Source organism: Hyperolius riggenbachi, chromosome 1 (genome assembly GCF_040937935.1).
Source record: "Hyperolius riggenbachi isolate aHypRig1 chromosome 1, aHypRig1.pri, whole genome shotgun sequence".
Taxonomy (NCBI): Eukaryota; Metazoa; Chordata; class Amphibia; order Anura; family Hyperoliidae; genus Hyperolius; species Hyperolius riggenbachi.
In genome coordinates this window covers 532582942-532600766 of record NC_090646.1, presented here as the reverse complement: position 1 = coordinate 532600766, position 17825 = coordinate 532582942, and the positions used below count along the sequence as shown (strand labels likewise).

At 46.4% G+C, this 17825-nt stretch overlaps 1 protein-coding gene across 6 annotated transcripts in view; it reads right to left on the bottom strand.

The window, feature by feature from the left end:
- Positions 1-17825, bottom strand: part of LOC137525428 (golgin subfamily A member 6-like protein 25) — a 127433-nt gene that overhangs the window by 17407 nt on the left and 92201 nt on the right. For all 6 annotated transcript variants that reach the window (XR_011022921.1, XR_011022920.1, XM_068246513.1 and 3 more), the window contains 5 exons: positions 16092-16193; positions 15823-16005; positions 7277-7408; positions 3248-3477; positions 3030-3168 (listed from right to left, as the gene is read on the bottom strand). Coding sequence is in view for 4 of the 6 variants with exons in the window: in XM_068246513.1 (XP_068102614.1) it covers positions 3030-3168; positions 3248-3477; positions 7277-7408; positions 15823-16005; positions 16092-16193 (786 nt within the window). In the remaining 2 variants the exon portion in view is untranslated. The remainder of the gene's footprint in view (positions 1-3029; positions 3169-3247; positions 3478-7276; positions 7409-15822; positions 16006-16091; positions 16194-17825) is intronic.

The following is a 17825-nucleotide window of genomic DNA, read 5'->3' as shown; positions in this document are numbered from 1 at the left end:
TCCCATTCATTACAATGAATGGGATCTGCGCTGCGATTCCCAAAAATGCGTGCAGTACGCGATAGCGCAATCGCGCTGCCACGCAGCGCATATGATGGGAACGGTAGAAGGGCTGTCTATGCCCTTCTACCGTTCTTGCGTGTCGCACACTATACGCGCTGCCAAAATGCGCACGGCAGCGTGTATAGTCTGAACGAGGCCTAACTCTGTGTGTGTGTGAGAGCTCTCAGAGGCTGCCAGTTTCTGAGCTGTCTGCAGGAGAACAGAGGTACAAATGTAACTTATTTAAAACATTTGTAATAATCTGTGACTCCACAGCTTTTCCTACTTTTTTTTGCTTTCAGGGAGAAATACTCTGTAGTCTGATAAGCAAAAAAACAACATTGAAGCTGACACTCCCACTGCAAATGATTTGTCCCAATAGAGCTAAATCCTACACACAATGAATTAAAGCTTTTGCCTCTGATATTTAACATGAAAAGTAGGAAAATGTTTACACAGCTACTTAGACATTATTTGTACATTGTCATTTTAGAACACTTGGGTATTGATAGTGTTCCTTTAAGGAAGAAATAGGGATAATTGTACCTGAATGTAAAAAGTTAGCTAAAGTGAGCAAACCATTTGGGATAAGCCAGTTAAACTTAGTTGTTGTGCCAGGGGTTAAGTCAGGGTTTCCCAAAACTCTGACTGAGAGTGATAAAGGGGCTTGGAGTTTGAGGGTATACTTGTATCATTTCCATATACTAAAGCCACATTTAGAAATCTGGATCCAGAAAAACGGATGCAGAACTAGTAGCAATAGGCCCTTAGTGTGAGTATGGAGTAGCGGGAGTGTACAGCCAATTTAGATATAGCCACCAAGAGGGGACCAGACCAGTGGGGGAGCGAGGGGTTGGGGAGAGGACTGGATCCTGTAAGAAGGATCTGTGATCCTGAGCCTTCCCTCTTCTTAGGTTAGTATCGAAGTCCTTTTTTTTTAGGTCGCTTCGAGTTTGTTTTAAAATCTGCATGCAAGTAGGAGTTATATACATCTCGCTGACAAGTTCTACTTATTATTAACAAATTAATCCTCCCTATAAAAAAAAAATCAGAAGTATATAACTTTAATATGTAAATAAATATAATAATGTATGAAACCTGCTTAGTAAAACTCCTGCAGGGCAGAACAAATGCAAACTTCAGTGAGTTACTAAAAAAAATCCCCCTAAAACTCCAGCAGCAGCGTGCAACAGAACAGGGGGAAAATGACAATAGCTACATTTTTCATTTCCTGCTCCAGTTTTTTTCCTCTCTCTCTCATATACTGCTGGCATCTCTGCATAAGACCTGGTTATTAGGTGACCTCTTTTATCCTTATTACTGTATCCACTGCTGTCAATTTTTGCATGAATGTTTGTTTTTCTTTTAAACAAGTCCAGGACATCCTGAGTTTGTTGAAAAGAAAAATAAAGTTCTTACTGTGTTAGTGCCTGCTGGAGAATGTAATCACACCACTGTTAATTTACCAAGCTTTTAGCAAGCCTTGCTATGTTCCAATATGACCTAGAGGGCTGTAATCTTTAACTAACAGCAGATAATTTACATAAAAAATCGAGTTCAGTATTGCTCGATTACTCATAATATCCCCACTGGAGATGACTTAGTAAATCGGCTTGTTGTGTTCTTTCTTGTTCCTGTTCTATGGATAAACAACCAAAAATACTTTACTGATCCATGCTGTAAGCGCTTTGTGCTACTGTTATTCCTTTAAAGCATTGCTAGGCTGAGCTGCACACATGTGCTGACGACGCACTGCGTTGCTGTAACGGGGGATGACGGAGGGACGGCGAGCGGCGCGTGTGGTATGTTGCGCAGCGGGTAGGGAAGCAGCGCGAATAATGTGATCAGCGTCGCCGGAGGTGAGTAGATCCTCCCAGCGGATCACTCGCAGATTGGGGGTCACCGGCTGCCATACACACACCTGACTGTAAGTTGAGTCAGTCGTTATCAGCCGCCTCAGCCAACTTATCTCAGGCGTGTGTACGAGGCTTAACATCATCTCACCTTACACTTCCTGCTTATCTGATCTACAAACTCAGTGTTTCACAGCATAGCTGAGGATTCCAATCATTTATTAACTTCAGTGCACACACAATATAAAACTCGGCCAAGGCGGCCAATGACAACCTTCTCTGCTGAGAATCCAGCGTGTGTGCAGCAGCCCCCAACCCTTGCTTTGGCTGAGCGATGGTCCATAGCATTGTTCTCCCCACTTATACCACCGTCACTCTCGCACCCTCCCATCCTCCCCCCTTTCCATAGAAACACAACATGCCACTAGCCTGCAGGCTAGGGATGCGTCTGTACAGTCTCGGCCCTGCAAAGTTGTCTGAGAGATCAGATGCTGATCTTCGCCGGACGACATACCTTGTACTTGTGCCCAAGGCTTCAGTTTTGGAGAGGGTAGGGGATGCAGCAACACGAATAAGGGAAAAATCAGGGCTGGAATAACCATTGGGGCTGAGGCTCAAGCCTACAGGCGCCTGATGGTGAAGAGGTGGCCCACTCCCCCCATGCAGACTTGCAATCGGAGCATATAGTTGAAGATACTTACCAGCTCCTGGCATTCCACTGCTGGGCTCTCTCATCAGCCCCACATCCAGCGCCCCATCTCCATAGCTAAAGAGGCGTGGCTCTCATCATGTGACCCCCAGCGGGTCACATGAAGAGCAACACGCTGTAGCCACAGAGAGGCCATTGGACATGCAGCTGAAGAGAGATCCCAGCGATGGAATGCTGAGAGCTGGTGAGTAACTTCTCCTCTATGCTCCACTCGTGACTTTGCATGAGGAGGGTTGGGGGGCAACATCTGCTACTTATATTGGGGGAAAATTGGCTAATACTGGGGGGGAATGGCAGTAGCTGCATAAGTGGGACATACGGGGGAGTGTGGACACTTGTTGATGTGAGTTGGCAGCCACACTTCACCTTGAAAAATAAAAAAGTATACATTTTAACTGATGTGTTTGCCATTCTGCTTGACATACCTTCTCTCTTTGCACATGTAGGACAGTGCGCTTTTGTGCCTCAGCTTCCTGTTGTAACTCATGAATGAGCTGGTTGGTTTCCTCACTGACTCCATGCAACATCTGTAGAGCTTGGTTGGTGGACAGGCGGGATGGGCTTCTGTAGAAAGAGATTTCTCATTTTTTACCGCAAACAGCATATAAAGTATTGCCTTCTGTATTAGTCTTAGTATTGTTACCCATGTTTGCTGCGTGATGGGCTGTGTATTTTAGGCCTCCCTAGTGCACACTGGATCCGCTCACAAGCAGCACTGATTTCCCTGGCGAGGGCTCTCTCAGCGCGCTCTGACTGGGCCAGAGCTTCTCTTTCTCTGAAAACGGCTTCATTCTTCTCTGCTCTCAGTACACGTTGCTCCTCCTCCATCTCCTGCAGCCTGTTTTTCAGCCGTTCAATGTCCCGCTCCTTCTCCTAAGCAGTACAGTAAAGCTATCTTAGCATTTGTCTTCATAACATGTCTATTTTGCATATTACAGTGTGAAAAGCTGGTGAGAATGTGTGTTTTACAGTTACCACAGAAATGTAAATCCCAGCTCTTCACCATGCAGTGTAAGTGCCTTTTTCCACTAACAAATGCAATTGCTTGATTCAAACGAGATCCATTGTGTGTATGGTGCAATTGCTGTGTGTTTGTGATTTCCAATGAGCGAATTTTTTTTTCTTTTTAGTAAAAATCGCATAATGGCGTGATTGCGATGCGACTTTCCTGTGTGCTTATACTTTGTATAGGAGCACAAACACAGCTGAACTGCAGCAGGCTGGCAATTGCAATTCTGAAAAAAACAAAAACCCACTAGTGGGAAAACAGCACCATGATTTACATGTTAACTGTGGTACTGTTCTAATCCGCCAATAGCAAGAGATCCAATTTTTGGATCAAAATGCAGCAAGGGGAAAAGAGCCTTTAGGGCCCGCTTCCACTAGCGTGGAAACCGGGCCGAATAAGCAGAGTCTCCCTGCAGGCAAATCGCGCGGGAAAACTCTGCCATAGGAAATAATGGCGCCGCCGGCCGAATCGCTTGCCCTAGCGATTCGGCTGACATTGGCATCAGTTTTCGTGCGGGAGGCAGTGAATCCCATAGCCGTGCAAGGCATGGCTTCCGGGATTCGTCTGCGTACCCACAGACCCAGAAGTTCCACCGCGCGTCTCGCAGCCACGCGCGGTGGCTAGTGGAAACGGGCCCTCAGGGATTACGTGAAGGGATTCTTGGTGAAAGGACAGTTATCACCATATCCATGAAGCAGGCAGTTGTCAATGTAATTCTTACAATAACAATGGTCACATAGGAACAGAGGCAGAAATACAGGGCCTTATACAGAGTTATGCACCTGATGAAGGATTTTCCGTAACATGTAGTGCTTCTGTTTCATAATACACGCATCTTTGCAGTCAGTGGTGTGCCACCTCGTGATTTACTTTGAACGTTTACAGGAGACCGTGTGAGCAATCCGGTTGAGGCTTGGCACCGGCAAACCCCAGGATCCAATACCTGGGTACTGCTACCATGGAATTTCACAGTCGGTTGGGCCTTATACAGAGCCCTGCTATTATGGTATGCCATCACTGACAGAGTAATGGAGTCTACACACGATACGTTTTTCCGCTCGATTTTCCACCCGATTGTTTTTTTTCCGCTCAATTCTGCGCTCAACTCTCTTATCTTCCACTCGCTTTGCTTATCTTTTGCCATTCACTTCTATGATAACTCAAGCCAAAAAAAAGAGCAGAAAGAATATCGGACATATCGGAAATGATCTATTGAACCCATCTATCGGGGATAAAAACGTATGGTGTTTTCCCAGCATTAGGTTTGATGCTGGACAAGGACAATAATTTGAATAGAATTTGGATGTTCTCTGCAGGTTTGTGTAGGTTCTCTCTGGATACTCTGTTCTCCACCCACATCCTAAAAACAGGTTATTTGGCTAACCCTGAAACGGGCCCTAAATTGTAATAGGGACCTAGATTACAACTACAGTGAGGCCATTAGTTTGTGGGGTCCTTTGAGGAACAGCTAGTGAATAATTCAGTGTGCTCTATAAAATGTGGCAGAAAATGTCAGTGCTGCATAAATGTATAATAAGAACAATCAGTAGAATTCCCACTTGAATGCATAAAAAAGAACGGGACAAGCACAGCATTTTTTAATACTGGCACTGACGGCATTTATTGACCCGAAAGCTTTTGCATTGCCTTGCCTAGCATGTCTTGCCTAGTATGTCTAGGTACACACCATAAGATAGTTTGGCAGATAGATCATTTCCGTCATGTCCGATCTTATTTTCGATCGGTTTTCTCCTAGAAGTAAATGGAAATGGATAAGAAAACAAACAAACAAACACAAACACAGAACATTTATATTGCGCTTTTTTCCTGGCAGACTCAAAGCGCCAGAGCTGCAGCCACTAGGACGCGCTCTATAGGCAGAAGCAGTGTTAGGAAGACTTGCCCAAGGTCTCCTACTGGCTTACTGAACAGGCAGAGCCGAGATTCGAACCCAGGTCTCCTGTGTCAGAGGCAGAGCCCTTAACCATTACACTTTCCAGCCACTAAGAAAAGATAAGAAAATTGATCGGAAAATTGATCGGACAGTAATTCGGCTGAAAAATCTCACTGTGCGTACCTAGCATTAGTTGTAGTTTTACAATGCAGACCCCTCAGATTTCCAGCATGGTGTGTAAAACTACATTGTGTACCACTCAATATTATTAGATGTCGGTAGACACCTTATGCATTATTGATCTATTACTAGCTTTAGGCCTCTTACACAGTAAGATGTTGCGTTTGATGCGACGTTAAGGCCGCATAATGTGCCCCTAATGCAACGCATTGAAAGACTATAACTTGGACAGTATTCAGCCCTGAGTTTGGTGCGCCGTTTTCGTCGCACAGTGATAGAACGAAAACGGCGCATGCGTTAAAAAAGAAAAAAAACATTACTGAGCATGTGCAAACAGTCTAACGCAGCTAAAAATGTGTATAACGCATAGCATGCAGCACTTTCATTTAACGTGCAGCGTTAGACACCAACGCAACGTCTGCACATTGATTTTTCATTGCTGTAAGTTATTGTGCATTACATGTTGTTGTAACGTCGCACTGTGAAAGAGCCCTTACTCCTCAATGCAGCACAAAACTATGTTATACATCAACCATGTCCCTCTCTGCCTATCCCACATTACGCTGGAAAAAAAAAAGTGAACTTTCTTGGTTAATAAAACAAATGAACATCAATCAAGAGGTGCTATTAAATCTAGAGTCTTAGCTATTGAAAATAGTAAATGGTGGCACACACCTGTATGCTCACCCCATCCTACGACTGTCTGACAACAACATCTGTATTAATTAGTAACTAAATGTGTATCTCCTCATGGAGGAATCTCAGGGTTTTCTTAGTTTTCAAAAAGCATTTCCTGAACAGCAGTTGCTAAGTCTAATGGTGCCCATACATGGGACATTTTTTTCATGTTTTTTAATTACATAATTATATTTGATTATTCAGTTAGATCAAGTATAAAGATTTTTCCTACATTTATGATTTTTATTAAAAAAAATGTGATAATCGTTCTTTTTTCTTGATTGAAAAAAAAAAAAGGATTATTTTTTTACTATCATTTGATTTGATCGTGTTGGTTGAATAAATTGTAAAATCAAAGTTTTTTTTATTGTACCGTCTATGGACACTACAACTGACAAACTAGTGTGCAAGTGAGTATGGAGGCTGGCTGGAATCGTACTATTTTGGCAGTTAGACTTAGCAACTGCCGTTTAAGAAATGCTTTTAAAAAAGAAAAAAAAAAAGAAATAAAACACTGAGAATCCCCTTTTAGGAGATGGTCTAGTCCAGAATCTTTCGGCTGAGTAAGATTTTAACTGCTTACTTTTTTCGCAAAAGTGGTCCTTTAAAGGGGCACTATTGCTAAATGTATCTTTTTTAGACCCTTTAGCATTCATATGTGTTGTTGAAGGATTGATGTTTCACATTATGCACTCTTTTTCTAATGTATTTGTTTTCTGGCAATAATGTGAAACATCAATCCTCCAACAACACATATGTATGCTAAAGGGTCTAAAAAAGATACATTTAGCAATAGTGCCCCTTTAACAATACTGTAACTGACAATGGCGACTTTGTAGAATCTGTGAGGATCTGTTGTTTATGGCTGATAGTCAGGACAGAATACTACAGACAGCTAGAACACTATATACCTGTGTGAGTTCATGCTCCAGCCTCCTAAGCTCCTCCTGTTTCTCCTCCTTCAGCAGCGCTCTCAGCTCCTCCAGAGCTTCCTGCTTCTCACGCTGCAGAGCACGCTGTTGAATCTCATGCTCCTGAATTATCTAACAATGAAAGAGATCGGTTATTAAGCAAAACACGGTGTACAGAAACCCGAAATGTAGTTGCTGTATACGGCACACAATAACCATACTTATCAATGGTAAACAGACAGGAAGATCACCTGTGAGTATCAGCAGGGTTGTTTAGTATTTTTGTCACTCCAGGCAAGAAGTCCTGCATAACTCCCCCCCCCCCCCCCAAAAAAAAAAAACCACACACACACACACACACTAAAGATTATGAACCATGTGGTGCATAAGGTGGATGCTTAATATAGGGAGTCCCCGAGATACAAACAACCCGCTGATCCTGTCACATTTTGTTGCACACCCCCTTCCTGCACTACCCCAGTTTAGTGAGTAAATGCAGAGTATATTGCAGCAGAAGCTGTGCTCTCACCTCTTTGCTGGAGTCTAGTGCTGTGCTTCTGCCTGTTTGCTCTGCCTAGTGCTTGGCATCTCCAACCACATGTAGCATGCACAATTACATGCAACATGAATAGAGTGAGGTGCCAGCACTGAAGGAAGCAGGAGACAGACAGGATGGTCACACAGACACAGCGCTGGACTCCAGCAGAGAGGTGAGAGTTCAGCTTCTGCTGCACTATACTCGGCATTTACACACTGGGCTGGGGGATTGCAGGAGGGGGGCAGGGACAGATAGTGGCACATGGGGACAGAAGGAGGCATGAGGGGACAGAAAGAGGCATGGGGACAGAGGGAGACACAGGGGAACAGTAGGAGGCCTGAGGGCAGGAAAGAGTCACAAAGAGGAAGAGGGAGAGAAGAAGGCATATGGGGACAGAATGAGGCAGAATGAGGCACAAGGAGTCAGAAGGAGGCAAAAAGGGGGACCGAAGGAGGCACAAAGGAGGACAAAAGGAATCACAAAGGAGGACAGAAGGAGTCACATGGGGACTAAAGGAAGCACACAGGGGGACAGAAGAAGGCACAATGGGGGACTGTTACGATCCATGTTGTATCATCTCCTGCCTGCTGGTGGTGGTATTGAGTTGGACTGCCCTGGACTTCCACTATCCACCAGCAGGTGGCTTATCATTACATTTAAGGACTTGCAGTTCTTTGTATGGCCTGCAGAGGCCTCTAATGTGTCTCTGATCAATTACCACCAGCTGCTTCCTATTACATGGACTATATAAGTCTGCCTCTTCCTGCAAGTCATTGCCAGAACTTCCTATGTTACAGGTCTGAGTCTCTGGTCACCTCTGTTCCTGATACCTGGTTTCTTGTACCCTGCTCTGTGATCTGATTACCTGCTACTGAACCTTTACTTACGTAGCTACAAACAAAATTCTTGCGCTCCTGGTCCCAAGTTGTCACAAATGGCTGATTTCTCTACAGGTGTATACACTGCGACGCTCCGTGGTAGGGTTTGTTGCACAATGATCACTAGAAAAGAGTGGAGCGCGCCATAGTGTATTACATCAAAGGATGGACATTTATTGCACTTACAAGTTATACTCACAATGTTCAAAATTCAATTGAGCGTGTCAGCGGGCAGCCAGCCGCTATGGATCAGTGGAGGATAATATCAGATGACGAAGGCGCAGAGCGCCGAAACGCGTAATGACGTCGTACGCGTGCTGAGGGACGAAGCCACGCCCACCACCAGTGAGACGGAGCCCAGACCATCGGGACCCGCGCTGCCGGCCACAGCGCGTTATCCTCCACTGATCCATAGCGGCTGGCTGCCCGCTGACACGCTCAATTGAATTTTGAACATTGTGAGTATAACTTGTAAGTGCAATAAATGTCCATCCTTTGATGTAATACACTATGGCGCGCTCCACTCTTTTCTAGTGAACCTTTACTTATCCTGACTCTGCTTATGTTTATTCCTCTGTACCTTGTATGTATCTGATTACCCGTTGCTGACTCTGTTTTCCGTTTTTGACCTGTCTCCGCCTGCTCCCTTTGATACCGCATTATTGTATATATATATATATATATATTTGCTTGTATATATATATCTCCTGCACGCCGTTTGTAGATAGATAGATAGTCAGGGTTTTGGTTATATGTGTGCACACTATTTTGTTTGGTTTGCGGGAGATTCACTGTATATATTGTTTGCATATGGTTGTATGTTATTTGCATGATTTGGTTCTTAATAAAACCTTTTTGCACATTCCTGTTTCAGTATCAGTGTTTCTGCAAACTGTGGTCATTCCTTGCAATACCTGTTTATTGTTCCGTAACAGGGAAAAAATGAGGCATAAAGGGGGACAGAAGGAGGCACAGGGGGACAGAAGGCACACAGGGAGACATAGGGGGCACAGGGGGACAGAAGGAGGCACGAGGGTCAGAAAAAGTCACAAAGGAGGACAGAAGGAGGGACAAGGGGACAAAAGAAGGCTTGCGAGGGGACAGAAGGAGGCACAATGGAGACAAAAGGAGGCACAATGGTGGACAGAATGAGGACAGAAGGAGGCACAGGAGGACAGAAGGAGGTATACAGAGGGGCAGAAGGAGGTAAATGGGGACAGAAGGAGGCATGAGGGTCAGAAGGAGGACAGAAGGAGGCACAGGGGGTGAATGAGGCACACAGGATGACAGAAGGAGGCACAAAGGGAGGAAGGAGGCACAATGGAGAACAGATTGAAGTGGGACAAAAGGATGCACAGGAGGAAAGGAGGCACAGGGGGACTGAAGAAGGCACAAAGGGGACAGAAGGAGGCACAAAGGGGGAAGAAGGAAGCACAATGGGGGACATATAAAAAACACAAATGGGGCAGAAAGAGCCACAGGGAGACAGTAGGAGGCACAAAGGGGGACAGAAGGAGGCAAAAAAAGGGGGACAGAAGGAGCAGAGGGGGGCAGAAGGAGGCACAGGAAGACATAAGGAGGGACAGGGAGACAGACAGAGGCACGGGGAGACAGAAGAAGGCACAAAGGGACACAGAAGGAGGCACGGGGGGCAGAGGGAGGTGCAGAGGATAGAGGTGGCACATGGGGACTGAAAAGACACATGGAGACAGAAGGAGGCACAAAGGGAGACAGAAGGAGGCACAGGAGGAGGCAGAGTGGTACTGAAGGAAGAACAGGTTGGCAGAGGTAGCACAAGGGGACAAAGAAAGGCACAAGGGGCACAGGGGGACTGAAGGAGGCACATGGAGACAGAAGGCAGCACAAAGGGGGACAGAAGGACAAACGGAGTCAGACATGGCACAAGAGACTGAAGGAGGCACAAAGAGGACAGACGAAGGCACAAAGCAGGAAAGAAGGAAGCACAAGGCACAGAGGGTCACAGTGCCAGCTGCCTGCAACTTACGCTAAGCAGATGCAGCCGAAACAAGTAACACCTGTGAGAGCAGGGCTTAATTCGGGGGCGGGGCTTAATCCAGTTCCATGGTGCCCCCAGGACCAATGGTCCTCCAGGCAATGGCCTGTACTGCCTATGCCTAAAAACACCCCTGAGTATCAGGTCCCCAATGCACACATTGACAAACTGTCTTTAATTTAACATTTTGCAGGTCAGTCCAGGCGTCCTTTAATTAAAAAGAAACCTTTGGTCCCAGTTCAACTTTAAATTTACAGTTAACCTCTTGACGACCAGCTAACGCCGATCGGCGTAAACTGGTCGTCTGCGGGTTACCATGGAACTTTCCATGTCAGTTCACGGAGGGTGTCTCCGTGAACAGCCGGAGAGCCGCCGATCGCGGCTCGCCAGCAAAATGTAAACACGCGGGGAAGAAATCCCCGCTGTTTACATCATACGGCGCTGCTGCGCAGCAGCGCCGTAGGGCAGATCGGCGATCCCCGGCCTCTGATTGGCCGGGGATCGCCGGCATCTGATAGGCGGAAGCCTATCCTTCAATGCCCAGGACGGAACTCCGTCCTGCGCATTACGGAGAGAGGGAGGGAGGGAGGTAAGGAGGCAGAGGGCGGAAATGGCTGCGGAGGGGGGCTTTGAGGAGCCCCCCCCCGGCAAAACGCAGATGGCCGGCGGCGATCAGACCCCCCCGGCAGGACATCCCCCTAGTGGGGAAAAAAGGGGGGAATTCTGATCGCCCTGGCATAATACTGATCTGTTGACCGTTTCAATTCCTTTATGGAATATTTGGACAAAAATGACAGAAATATGTTATTTACAGGCGAGTGGGGTGGAGATAGGGTCAACTTTCTTGACCTCACCTTGGAGGTACACGAGGGTGAGTTAATCTCTCGGGGACATAGGAAGGCGACAGCCACAAACTTGGTTCTACATCACCAGAGTTACCATCCCTCCCATGTAAAAGCGGCGATCCCGTATAGCCAATATCTCAGATTGAGAAGGAACAACTCTAGGGATAGGGATTTTGAGTCTCAGGCAGTGGAGATGACCAACAGATTTGTTGAGAGAGGTTACAATACACTAGAATTGGAGTCAGCTCTAGACAGGGCTAGAGGATTGGATAGAGATAGTCTTTTAAAAGAAAAAATAGCAGAGCCAGAGGATAGGTTTGTGATGACATTTGATTTCACACCCATGGCTGATAGGGTGAAGGAAATCATAAATAAAAATTGGTACATATTGCAGCAGGATAGTGGATTCGGTTCTAGAATCCACAATCCTCCAATGTTAGCCTACAGGAGGGGCCCTACTTTGGGGTCCTTTGTAACCAGAAGTGAGTTTGTAAAACCACAGCCAAAAACCTGGTTAGACACAAAAAAGATGCAGGGTTGCTTTCCATGTGGACATTGTCCCACGTGTGAACACATTGATAAAACAAAGAATGTGAGATTGGGCCACATCAATTTTCAAATTAAGGATTTTATAACCTGTAGAACCGAGTTTGTGGTATACGCCCTCCTATGTCCTTGTTTATTTTTCTATATAGGTAAAACTACCCGCCCTATGAGGGAACGGTTAGTAGAACACATTAGGTTTATTAGAAAGGGCAAAGGTGGAGTCCCAAGACTTGTGGAACATTTTAAAGAGGTGCATCAAAGTGACCCCGCATATCTGAGGATGGTGGGACTGTTCTCTGTAGTAACCCCGAGAAGAGGGGGAGATAGAGAGAAACTGCTTTCTCAGAAGGAATCGACTTGGATCTCGAGGACTGAAGCAATGGGCCCATTGGGGTTCAATGATAGAAATGAATTTAGCGTTTTCTTGCAAAAATATTAAGAGTTTAGTTGTGTAGCTTGCTCTCTCCTTGCCTTCACCTGTCAATGGGGTGCCACTCTCTGGTGTATCTCTCTCTCTCTAGTCCTTTAGAAATACAATTAACCCTAATAAGTATGCGTAACTTTCCTTACCTTGGTTATGGGATCTTTCCCTTTAAGTGATGCATTAATGTCGTTCATTCAAGGTTCCCCCTGACCATCCTGCTCAATGCGGCCTGGATACTCGCGTACACTCCCTTGGCAGTGTTGAGCCCATTGCATGGTACACAATGACTGCGTCCGACGGGGGCGGTCTCAGACTTGCTTCGGGGTGGACGCAGCGCAACTAGTAATCTAGTAACGTTACCATGACTGCGACGCTTGAAGAGCACCGCGGAGCGTGGTGACGTGACCATGATTGCCACCAGCGTGAGGCTGCGCTCAGCGATGACGCGCGCCCGCTCTGGAGGACTTGGGCTTACCATAGGCCTGAGGTGAGGAAGTGGGCGTGCGCAGTATTGCGTACTTGAAGCGCCCACTTTGTCTGCGGCGTTTGAGCCTTATCCCCAGCCGCGGAGAGCAGCGGTCCACGAGGAAGCTACTTTAGCGAAACAATTGTCGACCCGACAGGTCTCTGTGGGTGGTACGATCCGTTGGAATGGTGATGTATTGCTGATACATTTACTGCACTATGTTGTCTCTTGAATGCGAAGCTTGCTATTAAATATGGCAGTTAAACTCCAGCTGGTGCCCATGTGAGGACATTGTTTTTGATGATAATACTGATCTGTGCTGCGGGCTGGAGAGCCCACGCAGCACAGATCAGGCAAATCACCCCTGGTCGGCAAGTGGTTAAGGATTGGATGAAGAAATCTTTACAGAGTAATCCTATACAATAAATGAGATTGTTATACTGATGGCTGGGGTTTAGGAACATTAGTGTCATGAAATGAATCTCTGGTTTGAGTGTTTTTGGATCACGTAATTAGGTAACCCTCCAGTTTAGACAGCCAGATGTGCCCCACATTATTAGGAAGCGCCCCCCCATAGATAGCCAGATGTGCCCCCAGTTTTAGGTAGTCTCCCCCAGTATAGATAGCCAATGTGCCCCCAGTATTAGGTAGATTCCCCCCAGTATACCATAGATAGCCAGATGAGCCCCCCTGTAGGTAGCCCCCTCCCAGTATAGATAGCTAGATGATGTGCCTTCAGTATTAGGAAGCCCCCTACCCCCAGTTTACCCCCCTCCATATAGATAGCCAGATGTGCCCCCAGTATTAGGTAGTCTACTCCAGTATAGCTAGCCAGGTGTGCCCCCAGTATTAGATAATCCCCTCCCAGTACAGCTAGCCAGATGTGTCCCCCAGTATTAGGCAGCCTCCCCCAGTATAGCTAGCCAGATGTGCCCCCCCAGTATTAGGTAGCCCCCTCCCAGTATAGCTATCCAGATGTGCCCCCAGTATTAGGTAGCCCCCTCTCAGTATAGAAAGCCACATGTGCCCCCAGTATTAGGTAGCCCCCCAGTTTAGATAGCCAGATGTCCCCCAGTATTAGGAAGTTTCCTCCCAGTATAGATAGCCAGATGTGCCCCCAGTATTAGGTAGCCCCCTCCCCATGCCTGGATTTACATCACAGGAGGTAATAGGCACAGATGTCCTAACTCACTACACTTCGCTTTCCATGGACCTACAGCCCCCTCCCCCACACCACAAGTGTGCTGGCTGGCCCAGCTGTCACTTCTTTACTTCCCTTGCCTGTAATAGGTACCTACAGGTGTCCCTTAGCATTAGGTAGCCAGAGGTACTCTCAGTATTAAGTAGCTGGTGGTGCCCCCAACTGAAGGGAGATCTTGTCAGTGGAAAGCTGAGAGTTGGGTGAGTAACCTCTCATTTACACTTTGATTGGGACACTGCATTGGAAAGGAGTGAGAGGGGCACTAGGTGAGGGGAATGAGCCACCTCTCCATCAGCAGGCGCCTGCAGGCACATGCCTACAGTGCCTTATGGTAAATCCGGCCCTGCCCCTCCCAGTATAGATAGCCAGATGTGCCCCCCAGTATTAGGTAGCCCCCTCCCAGTATAGATAGCCAGATGGGTCACCCAGTATTAGGTAGCCCCCTCCCAGAATAGATAGCCAGATGTGCCCCCCAGTATTAGGTAGCCCCCTCCCAGTATAGATAGCCAGATGGGCCGCCCAGTATTAGGTAGCCCCCTCCCAGTATAGCCAGATGTGCCCCCCAGTATTAGGTAGCCCCCTCCCAGTATAGATAGCCAGATGGGCCACCCAGTATTAGGTAGCCCCCTCCCAGTATAGATAGCAGATGTGCCCCCCCAGTATTAGGTAGCCCCCTCCCAGTATAGATAGCCAGATGTGCCCTCCAGTATTAGGTAGCCCCCTCCCAGTATAGATAGCCAGATGTGCCCCCCAGTATTAGGTAGCCCCCTCCCAGTATAGATAGCCAGATGGGCCACCCAGAATTAGGTAGCCCCCTCCCAGTATAGATAGCAGATGTGCCCCCCTCAGTATCAGGTAGCCTCCTCCCAGTATAGATAGCCAGATGTGCCCCAAGTATTAGGTTGGTGCCTCCTTCCCCCAGAGAGGGGATGCTGAAATGTGACTGAAGAGAGATCCCAGCCCCGAGAGGTAAGTATCTTTTCCAGCACTCACCGCTCACAACTCTGACGTGGTTTTGGGAGGGACGGGCCGCACACAGCAACCACCACCCTTACGGCTCTGCTCACAGCTGGCAACTCTCGAGCCTCTACTTCAACTCAACCCTGTACACCACCAATAATTTTTTTTAGAATAAATTGAGGCTGTTCTGCTTTCATTAAAGATAATTTCTTGATGTGGATGCTGCATGTGACTGTAACACCACAAAAACTCCAATACACAACCTTTACAGTACAGTCTAATATGACTCAGGCAAGGGTTTCAAAATGCTACCCCTTAATAACAAAACACTTAAAAAAGGTCTAGTTTTACTTGATCGCTAGTGGTCTCCAGTGCTGTCTAAGCTTAATGTATCAACCCCATGGTCCAGTGAACACTTTGGGCCCAATCCAATTCACTTTTTCTCCCAGGAGATAATTTTTCATCTTCAGTTTAAAATATCGTTTCAACACTCTGCAATTAAAAAAAATACCAAAAAATAGGTAAACAGGACTATCACAATTATTCTGAGTATTTTCTTTCTTGTTGGTGGCTTCAAAGGCATTTTATTGATAAGATGTGATTTGTCACCTAGGAGAAATCTAAGCAAAAAAAGTGAATTGGATTGGGCCTTTCTGTCTCATCAGCTGTCTTACATTCTGGAGGTCAGCCAATTTCTTCTCTAGTGCCATAGAAGTCCTGCGCTCTCTTTCCAAAGCCTCTCTGAGATCTGCCAGGTCTCGTAACTTCTCCTCCTCCAGGGTATGTCTCTGTATCTGCAGCGCGTCTCTCTTCTCACCTTCCCACTTCTTCTGCTCTCGCAGCAGAGCACTGTGCACCTAGGCGAGGAGGAACAAGATGGAAGCATTTACCAACCTCAGGTGTGATGCTAAACACTCATCACTGGCAGCAGTGCGCCTCTTACCAATTCCCGCGCTTCCTGCTTTAAATCTGCTGCCAGCTTCTTCATAGTTTCCTTCTGCGACTTGAGAGCATCTTTCATCTTAGTAATCTCCTTATCCTTCATCTGTAATAATGACACAATAATGCCAGCAGAAGTATTAAGAGGAACTTAGCGGGGCATTAAAGAAAAGTATAAAATGCACAATTCCACTGCGCTCAATCAGTCACTGTCTCCACTCGTCACCAATGAGTGCTGCTCCAATAGATACTCAGGGATCAAAGTAAAAAAGCTGGTAAAACACAGGAACAAAAAGAAGAGAGGAGCGCTCTCTGGTGTATTAACTTTTTAATTGTACTGCTAACCGCAAGGCAATAAAATCACACTTACAATGTGCATATAAAATCAGAGCTTGTCACATAGCTATAGTACGTCACCGCGTTCTGATGTAACCTCAACCGCTTGGCTTGCCTCCGCACTATGGCCAGTACTGCGGGGAATCCTGGGATTGCGGCGTTCCACGCCTTCGTCATGACGCAATAGACGCAGGGCAGCTGCCGAGTCTACCGTGTTCCAGATCCCGCCGGCGCTTCTTAATCCCAGGATTCCCCGCAGTACTGGCCATAGTGCGGAGGCAAGCCAAGCGGTTGAGGTTACATCAGAACGCGGTGACGTACTATAGCTATGTGACAAGCTCTGATTTTATATGCACATTGTAAGTGTGATTTTATTGCCTTGCGGTTAGCAGTACAATTAAAAAGTTAATACACCAGAGAGCGCTCCTCTCTTCTTTTTTTTTTTCATTAAAGAAAAGTATTTCTCAAGTTTTATCAGCAATTGGAATTGATTATAAAGCAAATCTGTGTGAAAATATTGTTTGCATGAGAAGATACATAAGGTGGTGATAAGGACTTGCCCTCCCTCTGTTGTGTTATTTTCAGCCTGTGAACTTTCTGAGTCATGTTTGTTAACATTTTGAAACGTTCATTACATTCTGAAAACTTGCAATAAACCATGTGATGTATAAATAAACAAATAGTGTTATGTATTTGTCATAAATTAGCAAGCATCCTTGTTAGGGATCGTACACATGTCCAACTGATGTCGCCCGTTGGGTATCAGGAGATCAGGCGCATGAAACATGCAGCAGGGATTAGGAAAAAAGTGTCACAAACACAGTGCACTATTGGAAACATCCCTGCACAGTTTCTGTCAGCTTAAATGTACCTGGAGGGCAAAACGCTGCTAGTAGAAAATAGCCCTCATGGAAGAATAGGGCCCAGGATGTGTCTGCACTGCAGTTCCATTTCCCAGTGAAACATAGCTGTCCTTCCACTTACAACAATCGCAATCATGCATTGAATGAAGGTGATAGAGAGAAAAGTGATAAGCAGTGATAGAGAATATCTTGCTTGATTGCTATTGTTTTCCCTCTTGGTAAGTAATGTCTGTAACGATTGTGGGATATCTCCGTGGTCAGCGCACAAGACGTGCGCTGACACTGCGGAAGTCCTCCACAAGCGTGTCAGAATACTCGAACCCAGCTTTTGGTGCAAGCACCAGTAGAGAGGAATTTCCACCGGCAGATGGAGCTGTGGAGCGCAGAGGAATAAACCCTCTGCGCTGCCACAAATGCCAGATGGAAATTGTACGAAAAGAAGCAACACTAGGCAAGATAGCCCCCAAAGAGAGAGAGCATAGAGACAGAATCAATGTGTGTCCACCAAACTAGTCGCCACCCAGCGACGGTGAACACAC